We start from the raw sequence: 18,514 nt of genomic DNA on the forward strand, positions 1-18,514 counted from the left end.
TCGCGAGCTTTACTTCGTTTCAATTTCCGTTAATAAAGTTTAAAGACTGACTGTGAGAGGAAACATCAAAGCTGTACACGACAACAACGATTATTTCTTAAATTAGATTGCAGTTTTTAATTTGGTGAGTAATTATTTTAATTGCTTTGAATGTGTTGCTTGTTACTGTGATTACAATTACCGTCCAGAAAATGCAACGTAATAATTAATAGCAATTTAATAATCAACTATTTTGAAAAAAAAAATCTCTTCTCTTGTGACGACATTCCAGTAAAGGTGTTTCAAAGCAGTTGCTTAGCCCCAAAAGGCCAGGAAATGTGAGTTTGTGACATTAGTGACACAGTTAGGAAAGATTCCCACGCCACAACCCCCTTTGATGTTGTTTAATAATAATGAAGGTCATTTTCACATTCCACTCTCGGAAATTTGAAGGGAATTTCGTTTAATTAAGAGCGGTGCAAATCGATGAAAAACCGGTTTTTCTCGATTCAACGATCTAATTATAACACAAAGACGATGATACTTTAACAGGAAAGTCAAAAGACCTCTCTGGGTATTTTTAACAAACTTTTGCGAATTTTATATCAGAAATTGTTGATCGTGACAGCTCATTTTTCCTATTATCAACCCATTAACAGATTAATTAAGGTTTCCCGTTTGCAAAAAGCTTAATTGGAGATCAAACTCCGATGTTTTGATTAACAAGATCAAGTCTCTTGAATCATTGGAGCATTATTGAAACTTGCAGGGCGGCACTAACCATCGACTAGGAAAATTTAACAATATACAGGGTGTTCCAGCGAGTTGAAAAAGTCCATTAGTAAGCTTCAAATGGTAAAATTATGTATAAATTTTCTACAAAGATAAACCACAACACAGTATAAAAATTTGTTGTTGACTTGAAGAAATATAACTTCAAAAATGACAAATTTTAATACAAACTGTCATCCCCTGTTTAACCCCCTTGGAAATGAAATTTTCTAAAATCCTGAAACACGTGTTTTTTGGTTTTAACTGAAAGTCCAAATACCAATGTTTATGGAATTAACTTTAAAAAAATACGAATATTTTACGAAATTTTACCATTGTTCAACCACGTTGGGGGTGGAATTTTCAAAAATTCTGAAACACGTATTTCTTCATATTTAACCGAATGCCTAAATACCAATTTTCAAGAAATTAACTTTAAAAATGACAAATTTTATTATAAACTGTCCCTGTTTAACCCCCTTGGAGGTGGAATTTTCAAAAATCCTAAAACACCTTTTCTTTATTTTAAACCAAAAGTCTAAATCCCAATTTTCATAAATATAACTTCAAGAATAACGAATTTATAAATATTTATACAAATTTTCATCCCCTGTATGACCCCTTTGGCTATGAAATTTTCCAAAATCCTAAAACACGTATTTTTTGTTTTCAACTGAAAGCCCAAATATCAATTTTCATGGATTTAACTTTAAAAAAATTCGGATATTTTACTACCATTTGCCCTTGTTCAACCCCCTTGGGGGTGGAATATCGAAGAATCATAAAATACATTTTTTTTTCTTTATAACCGAAAGCCTAAAGGCCAATTTTTATGGATATAACTTTAAACCTTTAAAGTTACAATACAAACTGGTGTTTAAAAAAAAAACACCATATGTTTTTTGGCGTTTTTGGATGTAGATTTTTATGACAATTAAAAAATGTTTACACAAAGCAAAAAATCAAGCAACTATACCGAAATTTTACGTTATTTTGATATATTTATGTTGTTTTAAACTCACTTATTTTGCAAAATTTTATCAAAACAAAACTTGTACTCACAAAAACATGAAAATTGACCATCTTATTGTAATATATTTAATTTGTTTTCAAGCAAAAAACTCACTTTTTTACAAATTATTTCATAATTGAGTTGTAAAAAGTTACAAAATTTTATCGAAATTGACCTTATTTTGAGCGATTTGGTTTGTTTTTAACCGAGAAATGTATTTATATCCAAAAATTATGATGAAATGAGTTCCAAATTTTCTCAAAATTGTCCTTATTTTGATCCGTTTTCAGAAATGTAGCGTGTTTATAACTGAAAACTGTTTCTGAATATCTTATAAAAACGAGACCAAAAGTCAGCAAATTGACATTATTTTAGTGTTTCGAAAAATTTAGCTAGATTTTAACAGAGAAATTGCTAAATTACTTCAAAATTGAGTTTGTTTTATCTTGTTTACCTCATTTTTTATCAAAAAATACTTACATTAAAAAATGTTGAGGCAACAAAGCAAAAAATCAACCAATTATACCAAAATTTATGTTATTTGGGTTTATTTATATTGTTTTGACCTCATTTATTTTCCAAAATCTTAACAAAACATGACTTGCACTAACCAAATCATATAGAAATTGATTTTATTTTAATATATTACTTTGGTTTTGACTAAAAATCTCACTCTTTATGAAAATTTTGTCAAAATTAACCTAAAAATTACAAAATTGACTTTATTTTGAGCGATTTTGTTTGCTCTTAACAGAGAAACTCATTTATATGCCAAAATCATGTTGAAATGAGTCCAAAAATCACCAAATTTCTTGAAATTCATCCTTATTTCGGTTCGTTTTCCGAAATTTAACTTGTTTATAACTGAAAACTTACTGTTTCGGAAAATCTTGTAAAAACAACACTAAAAACTATCCAATTGACATTATTTTAGTGTGTTTCGAGAAATTTTGCTAGTTTCAAAATTCGAAATTGATTTTATTTTATCGTGTTTAGCTCATTTTTTTATCATTGACGCAACAAAGCAAAAAATCAACCAAATATACCAAAATTTATGTAATTTTGGTTTATTTATATTGTTTTGACCTCATTTATTTTCCAAAATTTTATCAAAACACGGCTTGCACTAACCAAATCATATAAAAATTGACTTTATTTTAATATATTACTTTGTCTTTGACCAAAAAACTCACTTTTTATGAAAATTTTGTCAAAATTATCCTAAAAATTACAAAAATTGACTTTATTTTGAGCGATTTTGTTTGCTCTTAACCGAGAAACTCATTTATATGCAAAAATAATGTTGAAATAAGTCCAAAAAGCACCAAATTTCTTCAAAATCGTCCTTATTTTGGTCCGTTTTCCGAAATTTAACTTGTTTATAACTAAAAACTTACTGTTTCAAAAAAAACAACACTAAAAACCATCAAATTGACATTATTTTAGTGTGTTTCGTAAAATTTATCTAGTTTGTATAATGAATTTTTAAAAAGTGCATATTTTCGTCAAAAAAACGTCTTATTTCTAAAACTAAGCGAAATTGACTAATAAAAGTTTAGCGTAAAAACATTGTTTTAAAAGGCTACATCCAAAAATGCCAAGAAAGATAGGTTTTATTTAAAAAAAACACCAGTTTCTATCGTAACTTATTTTTAGAACATGCTGTATGGTTGAAAATAATTTTAGATGAGTATTTAATGTTTTATACAATTTTTTTTAATTTTATTACTTAAAAGTCACTGGACTTTTTTAACTCGATGGGATACCTTGTTTACAGGGTGTCTATTCTTGTTAGACAAAAAAAAATTATGAACAAAAAAGGGATAACATTTTAGTCAGTTGTTTCTCTTTTGAGTTCTATTAGTGGTGCACAAAAACCCTGTTTCACAACCTTTTTTTGTAAAAATGTGACATAAATAGGACGCGTTAATTAGAAAAACAACCAACGCCAGGTGGATTAAATTCGCTCTCTGTGAAACTATTTTTCCTGTTGAGTGATGAATAGACTGCGGTTTGGAAAAATAGGCCGATAAATTTTCTTAGGTTGCTTTGTACTGTCACGATGAATTTATGGTCCCATAAAAACATATTTTTGGAAATTGTTGCAGAAATGCACCACTTATTTGCTCCTCGTGTTTATTTCTGAAACGGATTGTGTCACACAACCCAGCTTTTTATCTCTTTCATCCGAAAGCTCGCCTGAAAATTCCATCATTTTGTATGAAATCACCAATACATGATGGCAGCCGATAGGTATTCAAAGCTCGCACTCGACAGCCCTGAAAGATTCTATTCTCCATTTCAGTGTCGTGTCCTGAAACCTTCCACACACACTATTGGGTAAGCAAATACGAGCAGTGCTAATTCAAAGACTAGTGAAATTAAGAGTGCTTGGATATGCGAGTGCTTTTATCGTAAATTTTGCACTTTGATGACTTTTTTATAGAAAAATACAGCCGGAAGCTGTGTGATCAATAATGGAAAGCCGGCTATAAAAGACGAAATGCGAACGAAATGTATACAAAAAATTGGAGCTTTTTAAAAATGAAACGAAATAATAAGACAGCAGGTGTTGGAGCTAAGCTCAGCTTTTTGTAATTAATTGAAAAAATTATTGGGGGTTTAAACTCTGCCCTTTGGCTGATGGGAGAGTCAATTTTCCGCAATTATTTCAAGTCAAACAGTAAACAAAATAAATTTTCCCAAAAGATGGTTTAATTTGGGTGCGATGAAGAACATAAATCACCAATCTGTGTAAAAATTGACGTTATTTTTCCCCATTTTCAGTAATTTAGCTTGTTTGTCTCTATTTTGGTTTGTTTGTAATTAACTTATGTCAAACAACTTTGTAGTAATAAGTTTAAAAAATTTCTGTTTTCAAAGATTTAGTTCGTTTTTAACTGAGGAAATCACTTGTACAAAAAAATTAGTAAACCTTTTTTATTATCCAAAATCTAAGGCTAAGACATAATTTTTATCAAAAACTCGATTATCTCGCAATATTTTGTCACAACATTATTGAAATTGATCAAATTATCCAAAATTGACGTTATTTTCTGACAAAATCATCTAATCTTCATTCCAAATTAGGTCAAAAAATGTTATTTCGCCTTGTTTACCTCGTTTTTTTTATCAAAAAATATTTACAACGCAAAATTTTGTGGTAACAATGATAATAAAAAACAAAAATTATTAGACAATAAGTGTTGGAGCAAAGCTCAGCATTTTGTGATCAACTGAGGTGAAAATTATGACCTTTTGGTTAATGAAATAATCAATTTCCCGACATTATTTCAAATCAAACAAGTAAATAAATTTTCCCACAAGGGGATTTAATTTAGAAGCGACAGTGGAAGTAAATTATCAAATTATATTAAAATTGACGTTATTTTAACCTGTTTTAAGTGATTTAGCTCGTTTTTGACTGAAAAACACAGTTATTTTTCAAAATTTTGGCAAAATAAGCCTGAAAATCATAAAATTGCGTAAAAATTGACGTTGTTTTAGAGAACTTTAGCTTGTTTATGACAAAGAATCTAACTTATTTTGCAAAATGTGCTAAAATAAGCCCAGCAATTACAAAATTATATCAAATTTAATCTTACACTGGCCCATTTAGAGTGTTTTAGTTTGCTCTTAACTGAAAAATCCATTTATATCCAAAAATTGTGATGAAATGAGTCCAAGAGGTATCAATTTTGGTCGAAATTGACGTTATTTTCGAACATTTAACTTTTTTGTAACTAAAAAACTTACTGTTTTGTAAAATCTTGTCAATACAAAAAAGAAAATTACCAAATTAACGTTATTTTACCCTGTTTCAAACAATTTAACTTGCTATAACTGAGGAGTTCACGTTTTTAAATTTTTGTAAAAATTGCTTCAAAATTGACTTTGTTTTATCTTGTTTAGCCCATTTTTTTAATCCAAAATTACTTATATTGAAAAATGTTTACACAACAAAGCAAAAAATCAAGCAACTATACCGAAATTTAAGTTATTTTGATATATTTATGTTGTTTTGAACTCATTTATTTTGCAAAATTTTATCAAAACAAGACTTGCACTCACAAAAACATAAAAATTGACCACCTTATTGAGATATATTTCATTTGTTTTCAAGCAAAAAACTCACTTTTTTACAATTTTTTTTCAGAATTAGCCTGAAAAGTTATAAAATTTTAATGAAATTGACCTTATTTTGAACGATTTGGTTTGTTCTTAGCCGAGAAACTTATTTATATCCAAAATTATGATGAAATAAATGAGTTACACAAGCTGAAAATTTTCTCAAAATTGTCCTTATTTTGATCCGTTTTCAGAAATTTAGCTTGTTTACAACTGAAAACATTGATACTGTTTCTGAAAATCTTATAAAAACGAGACCAAAAATCACCAAATTGACATTATTTCAGTTTGTTTCGAAAAATTTAGCTAGATTTTAACTGAGAAATTACTAAATTACTTCAAAATTGACCTTGTTTCATTTTGTTTAGCTCATTTTTTTATCGAAAAATACTTATATTAAAAAATGTTGAGACAACAAAGCAAAAAATCAACCAATTATACCAAAATTTATGTTATTTCGTCATATTTATATTGTTTTGATCTCATTTATTTTGCAAAATTTTTTCTAACCTAATCATATAAAAATAGACTTTATTTTAATATATTACTTTATTTTTGACCCAAAAACTAACTTTTTTATCAAAATTTTGTCAAAATTAACCAAAAAATTACAAAATTGACTTTATTTTGAGCGATTTTGTTAACCGAGAAACTCATTTATATGCAAAAATAATGTTGAAATGAGTCCAAAAAGCACGAAATTTCTTCAAAATCGTCGATATTTTAGTCCGTTTTCCGAAATATAACTTGTTTTTAACTGAAAACTTACTGTTTCGGAAAATTTTGTAAAAACAAGACTAAAAATCGACAAATTGACATTATTTTAGTGTGTTTCGTGAAATTCAGTTGAGAAGCTTTTTTCAACACGTTTTGTAAAAATTACTAATTTCAAAATTGATTTTATTTTATTATGTTAATGTTTTTATCAAGAAATTGACTTATATTGAAAATAACAAAGCTAAAAATAACTCAATTACAACGAAATTCTTGTTTCTGTGGCTTGTTTAAGTTGTTTTTGAGCCAAAACCGCAAAATTTTATCAAAACAAGACTTACACTAACTAAATTAAACCAAAATTGACCATATTTTTATATAGTTATTTTGTTTTTGACCAAAATTAAACATTTAAATTAAAATTGTAAATGAAACTTTATTTCGATATAAAACAAGTGTTGAGGCAAAGCTCAGCTGTTTGTAATCAATTGAGTTTTAAATTGTGACCTTTTGGTTAATGTCAAAGTCAATTTTCGGAAAATATTTCAAGCCGAACAAGTAAATAAATGATTAACTGTGAGAGTAAATAAATTTTCCTACAAGAAGGTTTAATTTGGGAGCGACAGTGGACAAAAAGATTTTGTATTTATGTTGTTTTGAATTAATTTTTTTTGCAAAATTTTATCAAAACAACTTGCACTCACCAAAACATAAAAATTGACCACCTTATTGTGATACATATATTTAATTTGTTTTCAACTAAAAAACTCACTTTTTTCACAATTTTTTTTCAGAATTAGCCCCAAATTTTATCGAAATTGACCTTATTTTGAGCGATTTGGTTTGTTCTTAACCAAGAAACTTATTTATATCCAAAAATTATGATGAAATGAGTTCAACAGCTCCAAATTTTCTCAAAATTGTCTTTATTTTGGTCCGTTTTCAGAAACTTAGCTTGTTTATAACTAAAAACTTAGAAACTGTTTCTGAAAATCTTATAAAAACGGGACCAAAAATCACTAAATTGACATTATTTTAGTGTGTTTCGAAAAATTTAGCTAGATTTTAACTGAGAAATACTAAATTATTTCAAAATTGAATTTGTTTTATCTTGTTTAGCTCATTTTTTATTAAAAAAAATGTTGATACAAAAAAGCAACAAATCAACCAATCATATCAAAATTTGTTATTTTGGTTTATTTATATTTATTTTGCAAAATTTTATCAAAACACGACTTGCGCTAACCAAATCATATAAAAATTGACTATATTTTAATATATTACTTTGTTTCTGACCAAAAAACTAACTTTTTTATGAAAATTTTGTCAAAATTAACCTAAAAATTACAAAATTGACTTTATTTTGTTAACCGAGAAACTCATTTATATGCAAAAATAATGTTGAAATGAGTCCAAAAAGCAAAAAAAAATTTTTCAAAATCGTCGATATTTTAGTCCGTTTTCCGAAATATAACTTGTTTTTAACTGAAAACTTACTGTTTCGGAAAATCTATTAAAAACAAGACTAAAAATCATCATATTGACATTATTTTAGTCTGTTTCGTGAAATTTTGCTAGTTTTTAACTGAGAAGCTCACTTTTTTCAAAACGTTTTGTAAAAATTACTAAATTTAAAATTGATTTTATTTTATTATGTTAATGTCAATATATTGAAAATAACAAAGCTAAAAATAACTCAATTACACCGAAATTCTGGTTTCTGTGATTTGTTTAAGTTGTTTTTGAGCCAAAACCGCAAAATTTTATCAAAACAAGACTTACACTAACTAAATTAAACCAAAATTGACCATATTTAATATAGTTATTTTGTTTTTGACCAAAATTAAACATTTAAATTAAAATTGTAAATGAAACTTTATTTCGATATAAAACAAGTGTTGAAGCAAAGCTCATCTGTTTGTAATCAATTGAGCTTTAAATTGTGACCTTTTGGTTGAAGACAGAGTCAATTTTCGGAAATTATTTCAAGCCGAACAAGTAAATAAATGATTAACTGTGAGAGTAAATAAATTTTCCTACAAGAAGGTTTAATTTGGGAGCGACAGTGGACATAAAGAGTTTGTTAGCAACACAGCCACGGTCAAGTGCTTTGATTACCAAGCTGCCAAACGCCGGAATGTGAAAGCGACAAGGGCGAGAAATCAATTTAAAGTTCTCACCGTCCTATTGTATTCAAGAATATAGGAGCAGTGGTGGCGGCGGCGGCGGCGGTGGTGGCGGCGGCTTCTCAATCCAGTGTGACCTTACACCAGCTCATCGCTTAATTATCGTCTCTATTAAACACTTGAAATTTCATTCATTATTGTCACCAACTCCTGAAAGTAAAACAATTTTCAGAAACAAGTTAAAATAATCACTGAAAAGACAGTGTGTGTGTTCGTAGAGGCATAAAAACGATTATTGGACCAAGCAAAAGCTTTTAACTTGCGTCGATGATAATAAATTGCTTTTTTAAACATGGCTAAAAGATAAATAACAGACATTTTTCCTTTGTTGCGTGAAAAATAGTGCTTGTGGTTGCTTTAACTCTCTTTACAAAATATGAAAACAATAGACAACAACAAGCACAAACTTTAACTTGAAAAATTGAAAAAAAGGAACAAAACGGTTTCAGTAATAATAACTGTGACACAAATTCCCTAAGATTCATTTTCAGCAAATATTTACAGTTCTTTCAGGCTATTTTAAGGTTTCTAAAATGCTAGTAAATAATCTTCTGTGAAAAATAGCATTAAAAATAGAAGTTCAACGTAGAACCTCAACAACAAAAGATGAAAAGGTCAACTGAAACTGATTTTTTTAATTTTTTGTGAGATATTACATTAACTTAATTCTTATGAAAATTGCGAAAATAAGTTAATCAGACATAAGTACAGACTCGCATCAGTTTTTTCAGGTTAGTCTCAAGTTTTTAAAAAGTTAATATAAATCTTTTGACAGATATTGTAAAAAACAATACAAAAATAAATAGTCGTAAAAGCTCAACAACAAAAACATTGAAACTTAATTAAAAGTTATTTGTATTAGGTACATTTTTCAATTTATTTAACAATATCATAAAAGAAAGCAGTCAAAAGATGGGATTAAAAAAAAAAAATTCTGAGATGTTACATTATTACAACAAAATATTTTAAAATTAGACAATTTTGCTGAAAAATAACCCAGACTAAATAAAACAAGCCGAAAAAGTATATTTCTTTTTTTTTATTTTATTTAACAAAAATTTCTTAAAATTACGTTAATTATAATCAAAAAAAAATCTCTAAGATTTATTTTCAGCAAATATTTACAATAGATTATTCTATTCTTCTGAAAACCGCGAAACACAAACTTGTATCAGTATTTTCAGGCTGTTCTAAAGTTTTTGAAAAGCTAACATAATCTTCTTGCAGATATTATACACAATAGTAGAAAAAAAATAGATAGTCGTATAAGCTCAACAACAACAAAAAATGGAAAGCTCAACTGAAACTGAAATATGTGCTGTTTTATTGAAGCTTTAAATTATTAAGTATTTGTATAAGGTTTGTTTTTTAAACATTTGATACAAAATCAAAAAAAAAACAGTAAAAAGATCAATTTTTATATTTTTTTGTGAGATATTACATTAATTTTTAGATTCAGGCAATTTTGCCCAAAAATAATCCAAGCTAAAGCTCAAAAAGCACAATTTTGTGTTTATTTAACAAAAATGTCTTAAAATTACATCAAAAGATTCACTAAACTTTATTTTCAGCAAATATTTACAATCTGGAGTAAATCCTTTTCTTCTGAAAATTACGAAAATAAGTAAATCAGACATAAAGTACAGACTTGCATCAGTTTTTTCAGGCTAGTCTCAAGTTTCTGAAAAGTTAATTTAAATCTTTTGACAGATATTGTAAAAAATAATACAAAAAATAAATAGTCGTAAAAGCTCAACAACAACAAAAGATGAGAAGCTCAACTCAACTGAAATTGAAATATGTGCTGTTTTATCAAACATTATTGAAGCTTTGAATTATAAAGTATTTGTATCAAATTTGTTTTTTAAGCATTTGATACAAAATCAAAAGAACACAGTAAAAAGATTACTTTTTAAATTTTTTTGTGAGTTATTACATTAATTCTTAAATTCAGGCAATTTTGCCGAAAGATAATCCAAACTGAAGCTGAAAAAGCACATTTTTGTGTTTATTTAACAAAAATGTCTTAAAATTACATCAAAAGATTCACTAAATTTTATTTTCAGCAATTATTTACAATCTGGAGTAAATCATTTTCTTCTGAAAATTGGGAAAATAAGTCAATCAGACATAAAGTACAGACTCGCATAAGTTTTTTCAGACTAGTCTCAAGTTTTTGAAAAGTTAATATAAATCTTTTGACAAATATTGTAAAAAATAATACAAAAAATAAATAGTTGTAAAAGCTCAACAACAACAAAAGAAAAAAAGCTCAATTGAAACTAAAATATGTGATGTACTATCAAACATTACTGAAACTTTAGATTTAAAGTTATTTGTATTAGGTTCATTTTTCAATTTATTTAACAATATGATAAAAGAAGGCAGTCAAAAGATCGAATTAATAAAAAAATTCTGAGATGTTACATTATTTCAACAAAATGTTTTAAAATCAGACAATTTTGCTGAAAAATAACCCAGACTGAATAAAACATGCTAAAAAAGCACATTTCTGTGTTTATTTAACATTTTTTTTTAAATTATGTTAATTCTTAAAAAAAAATTCTCAGCAAATATTTAGAATCTTGATAATCCTATTCTTCTGAAAACCGCGAAACACAGACTTGTAGTAGTGTTTTCAGGCTATTCTAAAGTTTTTGAAAAGCTAACATAATCTTCTGACAGATATTGTACACATTAATAGAAGAAAAAAAAATAGTCGTAAAAGCTCAACAAGAAAAGATGAAAAGCTCAACTCAACTGAAACTAAAATATGTGCTGTTTTATCAAACATTACTAAAGCTTTAAATTAAAAAGTTTTTGTATCAGATTTGTTTTTTAAGCATTTGATACAAAATCAAAAAAAGACAATAAAAAGATCAATTTAAAAAATTTTTTTTGAGATATTAAATTAATTCTTAAATTCAGGCAATTTTGCCAAAAAATAATCCAAACTAAAGCTGAAAAAGCACATTTTTGTGTTTATTTAACAAAAATGTCTTAAAATTACATCAAAAGATTCACTAAACTTTATTTTCAGCAAATATTTACAATCTGAAGTAAATCCTTTTCTTCTGAAAATTGCGAAAATAAGTCAATCAGACATAAAGTACAGACTCGCATCAGTTTTTTCAGGCTGAAAAATAACCCAGACTGAATAAAACAAGCCGGAGAAGCACATTTCTGTGTTTATTTAACAAAAATTTCTTAAAATTAAGTTAATTTCAATAAAAAAAAATTCTAAGATTTACTTTCAGCAAATATTTACAATGGATTATTCTATTCTTCTGAAAACCGCGAAACACACACTTGTATCAGTATTTTCAAGCTATTCTAAAGTTTTTGAAAAGTTAACATAATCTTTGACAGATATTGTACACAATAATAGAAAAAAAATAGTCGTAAAAGCTCAACAACAAAAGATGAAAAGCTCAACTGAAACTAAAATAAGTGCTATTTTATCAAACATTACTGAAGCTTTAAATTAAAAATTATTTGTATCAGGTTTGTTTTTCAAACATTTGATACAAAATCAAAAAAAAACACAGTAAAAAATCTAATTTTTTATTTTTTTTTGTGAGATATTACACTACTTCAAAATTTAATTATAATTAAAAAAAATAGCAACATTTATTGGGTTAATTCTGGAAAATCAATTCTTTTTTTAATAAATCATAGACGAAACCAACTTATCTCTATGAAAAAAGCCTTTTTGCCTAGACTTAAATCTGTTGCGGTCAATTTTCCAATAATTTCCTCCTCTTGTGAGCTTTTTTACAAACCTCTGGCGTCTTCCAAGAAATTATTTCTCTCAGTTTCGACGTTCGGTGCACCCCAGCGATTTCATGCTTCCATATTTCAACTCCGGAAATGCTCTTACAGAATTAGTTCTCGGAATTAAAAAGTTGCCAAGTTTCATCATAATTAGAATTACTCCATCTTCAACATCAAATATTAAAAATGATAGATTTGGACAAATTTCTGCGATATTGCATCTTCCACGCTAAAATCTCGTTGACTGATGGAATGTTGCTACAATCCTGCGATCTCATATATCCCTCTTTCTGCTTTTATTTGACAGCGTATCACGAAGTAAATTTCGAACAAATTTCCTTTTGAAACAGCAATTTTTTAATTTCTTAAAACGCTTCTAGACAAATTTGCATATTCTTCTGCTACACCACCTGAGTTATTAACGGCTTTCGTGCATTGTTTTTGTTTATTTTGCCAGAGGCCACGAGCTTTTTAGAGAGCGACACAGGAAATAATTAAAAATTTGTGATAAAACATGCGTCAAAATTAAATTAGTTTCATTATTGTTTCGTTTTTGTAAAAGTTGTCAATTTACAATTATCCTAGCTTTGATCTTTTTTTTTTAAAGTAGCTGGAATAATTTATTTCTAGACTTTATCTTTTAATGAGCTTATTGTATTGATGAAAGCTCCGAATTTAAATCAATGCTAGCTTTTGTGTTCATTAAAAAAGTTTGAAGAATGACCTCCAGCTTCAAGACTGGATTTTACACAAACATAGTTTTCAGTGCATTCAATTGACCAATCATGAAAAACGAAATACTTTTGATGCTTGATGCAGCCATGGCAACGTCTTATTTGAAAAGCTCCGAACACGGAGCTTCACTTCATCTGGAATTTCAATAAAGTCACGAAAATTTGACGTCAACATAATACGAAAACCTAGAGCTTCACGCTTAACAATAAGTCAAAAAAATAATAAACCAGCAACGAGCTTTTGAAATTAAAAAATTAAACACATTTTCATTAAGTCAAAATCAGTTTGTCGTCCCTCTCGACCGCTTAATTCGCACCCTGGGGTCGTAAAAGGGAATTAAATTTTGTCCATTGACCTTTTCTAGTAATGAATCGAGAGCTTTTAAAAGTTTGTAAAAGCTGCTGATGCTCATATTAGCTATAACTGAAACAAAAGCGATGTCAAGGCATGCCTTTATAACCGATCCTGAAGGATTAGGGACGTCGTAAGGGTCATGCTTGTCCTTTGTGGCTGACAAGGCGATTTTGCTTTCGGCAGATACATGGGATTTGTTTAGGATGAATTTTAAGCGAGTCTGACGTAACATCATTACTGCAACTATTTCGAACGTGAGACATTTATACCGAAATTGATCCAATTTTATGATATTCTCGAGAAAAAGGGCCAATCATAAGACAATTCTGGGTAAAAAGTAAGCCACACTGAATTAAACAAGCCGAAAAAATTAAAATTACAACGATTTTGATTAAAAAAATAAGAAAAATTAAAAACAATTTAAAAACATAATTCAAATAAATTTTATTTACTATATAGAGCAAATGAAATTTTATTGAATATTTTTNTTACTTTTTATTTCTTTATTTTTTGTTAAACTTTTCTGAAAACCATGGTTTATTCACCAAATCTGTTTAATTACTAAAACTTCTCAAATACCAACTTGACAAAAATAATAAGTAAAAGATGCCTCTTCTTAAAAAAATATTTAAATTATTTAACACAATCAACACTTGTAGAGCTTAATTTCGCTTTTTTTTAATTTATTTAACAAAATTTTTTAAAACAAGATCGATTATGGTTAAAAATAGTCCAAAACACAAAAACAAGCCTTGCTGACAATATTTTGACTAGAATAATCTCTCTAATTTAAAAAAAAAAATAAAAGAAAAACGAGGTTGGATCAGGATTCGAACTTTCGACTTTTGAAAACCAACCAACTCTAATTTTTGCATTAAGTCACACATTTAAAGTAAAAGTCCAACATTTTAGTTACGTTTAGAAGAATATTTTTTTTATTTTGAAGAATTTTAAAAATACAAAAAAAATGAGTTGATTTGGGTTAGAACCTCCATATTTTGAATAAATCTATGTAGATAAAAGAAAAAATGGTGTATTTGAACTCTGTTTTTAAAACGTTTAGCATAATTGAACATAAATCTCTTGAAATAAATCAGACTTTTGCTCAAAAATTAAAAAATCGAAAAAAAACTTCACAATTTTTAAATTTATTAAACAAAATCAAATATTGTTAAAAACAATGCAAAACAGAAAAATAAGCCTCCTGACGTTATTTTTTCTAATTCTGAAAAAAATGAGGCTGGATCGGGGTTTCAACATTCGACTTTTGAAAAAACAAATCTAATTTTTGCGATAAGTCATACATTTAAAGTCAAAGTCCAATGTTTACCAGAATATTTTTTTATTGTCAAAAATTTTAAAAATAAACAAAGAAAATTGACTTAATTTGTGTTAGAATAACCTTGATTTTTTGAATAAATCTATGTAGATCAGAGAAAAAATAGTGTATTTGAATCCTGTTTTTGAAACGTTTAGCTTAATTGAACATAAATATTTTGAAATAAAGCTGACTTTTGCTCAAAAATGAAAAAATTGAAGAAAACTTTTCGCAGTTTCACATTTTTTTTTAAATTTGTTACACAAAAGCAATTATTGTTAAATACAATGCAAAACAGAAAAACAAGTCTCCCGACGTTGTTTTTACTAAATTCTTTTTCTAATTTTGAAAAAAAAGAGTTTGGATCAGGGTTTGAACATCCGACTTTTGACAAAAATTATTTAAATCGAAAAAAACCCAACAGAAATAACACTTTTAGAGCCGAATTTTACAATTTTGTAACTTATTCAACAAAGTTTTTTAATGTAAGATTACAATTATGGTTAAAAATAGTGCAAAACACAAAAACATGCTTTGCTGATGCTATTTTCACTAGAATTATCTCTCTAATTTTGAAAAAAATAAATTGGGATTCAAACTTTCGACAAGACAACTCTAATTGTTGTGATAGTCACACATTTAAAGTCAAAGTCCAACATAATGTTACATTTACCAGATTTTTTTTAATTGAAAAAAATTAAAAAATACAGAAAAAAATTGACTTGATTTGGGTTAGAACCTCCATTTTTTGTATAAATCAATACAGATCAGAGAAAAAAATGCTGACTTTAAACCCTGTTTTTAAAACGTTTACCATAATTAGACATAACTTGACTTTTACTCAAAAATACGAAAATCGAAAAAACTTTTAGTAATTTCATGATTTTTTAAATTTATTAAAGAAATTTTAACAAAACAAGATCAACTATTGTCAAAAATAATGCAAAACATAAAAACAAACCCGCTGACGTTATTTTTAATAAATTTTTGTTCTAATTTTGAAAAAAAAAACGATGTTGGATCGGGGTTTGAACCTCCGACTTTTGAAAAAACAACTCCAATTTTTTGATCAAATGCGATAAGTCACACATTTACAGTTAAAGTAACAACATTTTAGTTACCTTTTATCAAAATTATTTTTTTAATTGTAAAAAATTAAAAACAGAAAACAAAAAAAATGACTTGATTCGGGTTCGAACTCCCACATTTTGTATAAATTACCAGATAGTATTTAAAACCACTTTTTAAAACCTTTAGCATAATTTACAAAATTTCTTAAATTAACTTTTGATGCTTAAATTGACTTTTGATAAAAAATGAAAAAAAACCTAACAGAAATAGCACTTTTAGGCCCAAATTTTACAATTTTTTGAATTTATTCAACAAAGTTTTTCAAAGCAAGAACAAGTGTGCAACACACAAAAACAAGCACAGTTGACGTTGTTTTTACTAGAATTAATTCTAATTTTGAAAAGATTTGAAAAAAAAACAAGGCCTCATCGGGGTTCGAACCCTCGATTTTTGAATAAGCAATCGCAATTTAAAATAAACATTTTGCTATGAGAGATCATTTTTTCATTAACTGGAATCATTTTTTGCCATTTTTGGGGAATTTGGCAAAGCTCAAAACGCAATAAACTCCACACTAGTTGAAAATATTTCAGAATATTTCTCTGAATGCAAGTAATTATCACTTAAAATAGCTCTTGAGTATTTTTTTAAATGCAATTGAATGAAGAACTCGTGGGTCGTATTACGCATTCAGGTCGCATCGAGTCAAGCGAAGAAAATAATAATCACTAAATCATCTTAATTAAAGAAGGGCGTTATTCATGTTAAATTCCAGCCATAGTCTTGATGAGAATTTAGCAGCGAATAATTATAATTAGGGCCAAAAAGGGCCCTCAATTTTTCGAGCATCAAAGCAAACTAGAATTAATGAGAATTTTACATTGCGCTGGCAGAAAATTTATTTTTTTATTACAATTTATAAAGCAAAAATATTCGCGTGAAAGCTCGGAAGCTCCGCGATGACACGGAATTAAAGTTTAGATAAGACGTATCTTTGTTTATCATCGTTTGGGAAAGTTTTCAACCGGAAATAGTAGTATGTCGATAAACTTCCGGCCTGATAAACCGCACTCCAACTTAGTTTCCGTGGACATGCATACATATTTGGGGGCAACCCCCAACACAAATCACAATTTACCCAACAAAGTTTTTCGCTTTTTACCAAACGGAATTTTCTTTATTTGATCAGTGAAACAGAGTCGCATTTGACTGGGTTTACAGTAAAATAATTTATCTTCGTCGCTGAAACGTTGTTTAAATTTTACATGACACGTAATTACAACATGTGTAACGCAGAAACCCGAAACGTATTAAAAACTCCTCCATTATGCAAGAGAAATAACTCAAAGATGATTTTACCCAAATGCCACACAACTAATTAACGTCTCTTTTCCAGATGGACCAATTAGGGTTTTGCCGCAGAATCCGCAGTTACGGTAAGTTATAATTGCAATTTACGAAATTTGCGACCAACTTTGAAACTTGATTCGAGATTTGTCGACTTAAAAATTGCAACATATACAAGCTTTTATTTAAAACAAGTTGCTTCAGGTTATTGTTATACAAAGTTTCGACAACTTAAATTCCCTAATTTGCAGCTAAGTTTAAAATTAAGTGTACCAAAATGCTATTAAATTACAACAAACACGCTGCCGGCGTCGTGTACAACACAAGGAAAATAATAGCGTTTTACTCAAGTTTTACGGGAGAAAAAGTCGTAAATTCCGTAATCACTCTATTCAAAAAATGCTTTCTTCCGAATCGGCACTAAAATAGTTCATTATACTACAATTATGTGTATTGCATAACATAATATACTATTTCAATACATTAAAATGGCTCAAGTGACACCCACCATATAGATGAGCGAATAAAATTTGTTTTAATATTTTTATTTTAATATTCTGTAATTCTACAGCGTCCGCTGTTTTTTAAAAGTCACCCTGTATAAATAGCTAAATAACTGTAGTAGCTTTTTTAGTGTTATTATAACAAATCTCCATAAATATTGCAATTTAGTTTGCAAACATTTGCAAACAACAACTGGTGTGTGAAATCATCAACTAGTTTGGAAGTAAATGAGATAATTATTATTTAATTATAAACAGCAAAAAAATTGTAAATTTTAAATTAGTTTTAATGTTTTTAACAAAAAATTGCTTATATTTATTTATATTGTTTTGACCTCTTTTATTTTGCAAAATTTATCAAAACAAGACTTGCAGTAATCAAATCATATTAAAATTAACTTTATTTTGATATATTATTTTGTTTGTAACCAAAACACTCACTTTTTTACAAAATTTTGTCAAAATTGGTCGAAAAAATAACAAAATTATATCGAAATTGACCTTATTTTGAGCGATTTAATTTGCTCTTAACCAAAAAACTTATTTATATCCAGAAATTATAATGAAATGAGTCAAGACGCATCAAATTTTTTCAAAATTGTTGTTATTTTAATCCGTTTCA

The 18,514-nt window shown here is 27.7% G+C and overlaps 1 protein-coding gene across 5 annotated transcripts in view; it reads left to right on the top strand.

Moving 5' to 3' along the window:
• Window positions 1-18,514, top strand: part of LOC123007063 (putative tyramine receptor 2) — a 71,910-nt gene that overhangs the window by 27,473 nt on the left and 25,923 nt on the right. For all 5 annotated transcript variants that reach the window (XM_044402090.1, XM_044402092.1, XM_044402091.1 and 2 more), the window contains one exon: window positions 17,439-17,478. Coding sequence is in view for 1 of the 5 variants with exons in the window: in XM_044402089.1 (XP_044258024.1) it covers window positions 17,439-17,478 (40 nt within the window). In the remaining 4 variants the exon portion in view is untranslated. The remainder of the gene's footprint in view (window positions 1-17,438; window positions 17,479-18,514) is intronic.

The sequence above is a fragment of the Tribolium madens genome, unplaced genomic scaffold (genome assembly GCF_015345945.1).
Source record: "Tribolium madens isolate multiple individuals breed KSU strain unplaced genomic scaffold, Tmad_KSU_1.1 Scaffold_3;HRSCAF=73;Tcas5.2_LG2, whole genome shotgun sequence".
Lineage (NCBI taxonomy): Eukaryota > Metazoa > Arthropoda > Insecta > Coleoptera > Tenebrionidae > Tribolium > Tribolium madens.